Below are 5,093 nucleotides of genomic sequence, written 5' to 3'. Positions count from 1 at the left end.
AGAAGGTTAGTTTTTGACTGATGATATCAACTCTTTTAGGGGTGACTTTTGCTCTTCAGGGATCCTCTCTGCTTTCCCTTTCTCAATGACCTGAACAGCCCTCAGCAAACCATCCTGCAGAGCCTGGTTCTTTACCATGTTAGTGATCATGAATGTGATATCCCTGATGTACATCTGTCGTACTTTAGCAGCATAATGATCTGCCTTGTGACCATATGCAATAAAGAAAGTACAAAGTGCTGTGATATCTCCTTCTTGCAGCCCACATTCTTCCAGAACAGACTCCCACACAACTCTAATGCGCTTGTTCTTAACTTTTCGTCTAAGGACAGAGGCTAAGGTGGGAAGACCTCTCACCAGGTCTGGTAGTTTCTCAAGTACACGTGTGTGCAAGCTGATAAGTACTTCAATGACGTAGCTGTATAAAATATTCAATTCAATTGAAGTGAACCTATGAAAAAACATGGGGGACTTCTTATGCAACGGAACACTATTAACAGACATAAAAATGCATTTGATCATTACAAATCCAGTAGAAGAACCAGTTGTTGTATTTTAGAAAATACTTACTTTAGAACTAGACCCTGCACTAACCTAGATAGCTATGTTCTCAGGCTACCCTACTGTATGTTCTTCAGTGACAAAGGAGTTTTATTATCCATCTCTGTGCTAGTGAGACTTTGGCAAGTAACAGGCACTGTGATGACATGTGTACCACAGGGCCTAGCATATAATACAGGTGCTAAAATTGATATTTTTTTCAATGCATAAACACAAGAAAATGTAATTTCTTCATAATCCATAGTTGGGACCATACTAAATTCAGTTTTGAAATAACAACTAAAAGCTTTTACCATAAAATTCCTCTGATTTCTCTATCAATACTCACTTCAGTGCCAAAACTGCTGTCCACATTTCATCTTGAGCTGCTTGGCTTGCCAAAGTCTTGCTATGATGTTCAAATTTCTGTGTCAGATTATCTTTGGTATTGTCCAGTTCTTTGAATTGTGCTTCTAAAGCTTGGAGTTTGTGGTCTACTCTATAGGATAAAAGAATCAGAGTTAGTTTAGGTCAGGGGAAAAAAACTAAGGTATTTCTTTAACCTAAGGTTCTAATGCATTATGTACAACCACCATGAAATTTGGTGTGTGTGTGTATGTGTGTGTGTTGCTATGTATCAAACCCAGAGCCTTGTGTGAGCTAGGCAAGCACTCTACCACAGAGCTATACCTCCAACCCCTGGGTAAATATTTAAATTTAAAATTATGAACAGATGGTACTGGGAAATTAAATTGATCAAATTATTTTATGTACATGTATGAATGTATAAAAGGAAGCCTACTATATGTATAATTATAATGTATCAATAAAAAATGTTAAATAAATAAATAAAATCATGAACAGATGTTTCCATTTGCCATTCCTTCTAGCGTTCATATTTGTTCTTTCCTTACTTCACACTTCTTAATTATCTAATTACTTGAATTATCTATCATGTCTTATCTTTATATTTTATACTTTGAGTATTTTATACAAGCATGACTTCAATTCTCACAACCATAAGATTTGAAACAGTCATTTTTACTAGTTTATAGATAAAGAAATTGAGTCTTAGAAAGATTGAGATTTAATGTCATGTAACTAGCTAATACTGGGACCACTGTATAATTATATGGCTTTCTCTACCCTATCATGACTGTACAAATTTCCTTCAAGGTTCAAATTTCATCACCTTCTTGTTTTTGATTATTTTTAAAAATATTTTTGTTTGTTGATGGACCTTTATTTTATTAACTTATTTATATGTGGTGCTGAGATCAAACCCAGTGCTTTACATCATGCTGGGCAAGCACTGTATCTTTGAGCCACAACCCCAGCTCCTCTACCACCTTCTTGATTTCCTCTGGATCTGGAGATCTTCTTACCCTCCTGCTTCTCTCTTATAGGATTGATCTCTATTACCTATCCCTCTTTACCCTTACTTCATTTGTAGAGTTAGCTTTTCATAAACTAAGTTCTTAGAGGAAGAAAATCAGAGACCATTTCTTAGATATCTTTATGCCTGTCCTCCAATACCTAGAAGAGGTCTTACCTAGACGTAATAAAATATTTCTATGTTACATGATTGACATTTGTGATGTGAATGAGAGGCTGAGCCTTGTAACCCAACATGGGGATCGAGTAGCTTTGAATAGCCCTGATCACCAGAGGGCACTATGGCAGCAGAACTATATCTAACTGGACCACAAAAAAAAAAAAAAAAATTGGAGAAACAAAACTCACTTTCCTGAAGCCACCCACTTGTCTTTCATGAAATAAATGACGCATAAGAATACAAGTTATTTCCCCAGTGACCTGAATACCTTTGTGGTTGCTCTATCCTTGATGATCTTCTTTTGATCCTTAGTTTCTCCAAAGGCTAATTCAGCTTCAGGTACTACCTTGCTCCTAGGCTCTAGACCTGTATTTTCATCTGTTTTGCACATTTCTACCTGGAAATGTCAAACTCAACAGTCCTGAGCTGAATGTACTAACACCCCTTCCATCTTCAGAAATTATTATGGAGGGATTTTTCACTGCTTCAGATTCTATTAACACAGATAAGATGGAATTTGAAATGTGCATTTCATAGATATACAAACCTGCATAATCTAATAGGGCAACAGTCTCTGTCTACAAGTAAAAAACCATGTCACCTGGCACACTGTTTGTATTAACTTTTAGATCTTTGAGACTATATTGCTATATAGCTCATCTCTAGCTTAAACTCTAGGAATAAATTCTAGCTTGTCAATCTGTATATAAGTTTATAATTGCAGCATTTTTTTAATCCTCCCGCCAAAAGGCATTCCTGGACCATTCTAAATAATTATTAAACAACATGCAAATCTGATTGCAGTCTGCTTTTACTATAATTCCCTAGCTCTGTTAATGACCTTACCAATTTATCCAATTACTTGAACTAAAAATCTCAGAATAATTCTCAACCCTGTTTTCTCTCATCCTCCAATTAATGTCTCTTTAATCTATCCTCTCCTCTGCATCCCAAGATCTAAGCCAGCTCATCCTCTGTAATCAAGAAACTTGCTTCCATGTCCAATCCATCCTCCAGACATAGTTTTTAAAATACAATCTGATTGGGCTGGGGTTGTGGCTCAGTAGTAGAGCACTTGCCTAGCATGTGTGAGGCTCTGGGTTCAATCCTCAGCATCACATAAAAATAAGTAAATAAAGTCATTGTGTTCATCTACAACTAAAGAGAAGTATATATTAAAAAATACAGTCTGATTATGTAACCCAACAGATGATATACCTTTTATGCCACCCTGATTTGCCCAATAACTTTAGATCCCAAATGGCATCTCCTCAGCAGGAAACATGAAGCCATTCCCCTTTCCTTCATCTTCTGCCTGTTCTCTTACACATTTTAGTCACTAATATGTAATTCCAAACTTACATATGGCTTTCATGTACTGTTTCCTCAGTCTAGATTCCTTCCCACATTTTCATTTCCTCATAAACTTCACTCTCATTGCTCAAATGTTCCTATAGAAAGAGTCCTTTTCCTAATGTCAAAGGCAAAATTGAGTTTTCTGCCCTTGTGTTCCATTAACTCTTTAGAAACCACCATTAGCTGTGCTGTGCACTCCTTGAGGGCAGAAACCACATTTTACACTTTTTTTTTTTTTTTTTAACAAAAGCAAAAAGCTTTTATTGAAGGCTGACCAACAAGGAAACAGGAGACATGCTCAAGTCTCTCAGTTTGGATTATTGTAAATCTAGCATTTAGTATGTATATGAATTGAATGGCATTACAGCAGATTTTTACATTTTGGGAGTTGGTACCAGGATTGAACTCTAGGGCATTTGACTACTGAGACACATCCCCAGCCATGTATTTATATATATATAAAATTTAGAGAGAGGGCCTCACTGAGTTGCTTAGCACCTCGCTTTTTGCTGAGGCTGGTTTTGAACTCACAATCTTTCCTGTCTCAGCCTCCAAAACTGCTGGGATTACAGGCATGTGCCACTGCAAACAGCTTAATTTACATACTTTTTTTGAACTTGGAAGACTTAAACCATTTTAACAGAAAATTCTAATTAGCATGTCTGTAGTTCTTTTCTTATTTCTACTCTTTATTCTTTGCTTCCCCATCTTCCCAGAATTTCAGACACATGCTTATTGCCCCCTAGGACCCCTTAGCAACCTTTTTATTGCCTCCTTCAAGGATACCGAGGTTGTGGTTTCATTGTTCATCTTCTTAAGTCAAAATGAAAAGAAACAAAATAAAGCAAAACAAAACCCAATAGATGTTTGAATCCAAGGTTTTCTGCTTGTTTTTCCACTCAGCAACAGGCAGCAGCAATGTGAGCATTCAATCTAAATTCTGCCTAAAGGTCACTGAGTACAAGAGCTTTTAATAGCTTGTTCCAAATATAGTTTCAAATAACTGATCTTGTGAACACAGGTGTCCTAGAATGCACTATAACATTTGCCTTTGAAAACTGACCCATAGAGTATCAACATAGACCCACAAACTTATACAATTATAATTACAATTTTAATTTTAATTATATATATATTCACATAAAATTAAATATATATGCTAGTATTAAATTTGATGGAAATGTTACCCATATTTTAACAGCTTCCCATTTTTATGGAACTTACAAACCAAATAAGTTTAAAAAGTGCCCCACATCTTTTATGATGATTATGATTTTAAAGGTAAAAATCTACCATTAGAAACTATAGGTATTTATTGAGAGTTTCTAGTATTAGACTAGGAATTACCAAAAAAAAAACAAAAAACAAAAAACAAAAAAAACAGGATTGGGTACATAAAACAGGATTCCTGCTGGGCAAATTGGTTTGAACCTGGTGTGGGGGGGTGGGGGTGGGGGGAATTGAGAAAGGGGGCTTTTAAAGAAGTGATTCAAAGGCTACATTCCATCTGTCAGGAGTTGTAATTCATTTGTTAATTTGGGAGTTAAGTCATTTCTGAGATCTTCCGGTGCCTTCTTCAAGTTTGAATAATTTCATTCCAATGGTGGTGTGTGTGTGTGCTCAAGGACAGATAACTCTGCCT

General features: G+C 36.0%; 1 protein-coding gene across 1 annotated transcript; it reads right to left on the bottom strand.

The window, feature by feature from the left end:
* On the bottom strand, positions 1 to 4,261 carry Smco1 (single-pass membrane protein with coiled-coil domains 1). Its single transcript, XM_027935934.2, has 3 exons — positions 4,212 to 4,261; positions 890 to 1,039; positions 1 to 451 (listed from the first exon to the last, which is right to left on the bottom strand). Exons 1-3 carry the CDS (start codon positions 4,259 to 4,261, stop codon positions 7 to 9), a joined length of 645 nt encoding a protein of 214 aa, XP_027791735.1. The 3' UTR covers positions 1 to 6.
* Positions 4,262 to 5,093: the final 832 nt, after the last annotated feature.

The sequence above is a fragment of the Marmota flaviventris genome, chromosome 8 (genome assembly GCF_047511675.1).
Source record: "Marmota flaviventris isolate mMarFla1 chromosome 8, mMarFla1.hap1, whole genome shotgun sequence".
Taxonomy (NCBI): domain Eukaryota; kingdom Metazoa; phylum Chordata; class Mammalia; order Rodentia; family Sciuridae; genus Marmota; species Marmota flaviventris.
The sequence above is the reverse complement of the archived record's forward strand: the minus strand, read 5'-3'. Positions and strand labels throughout refer to the sequence as shown.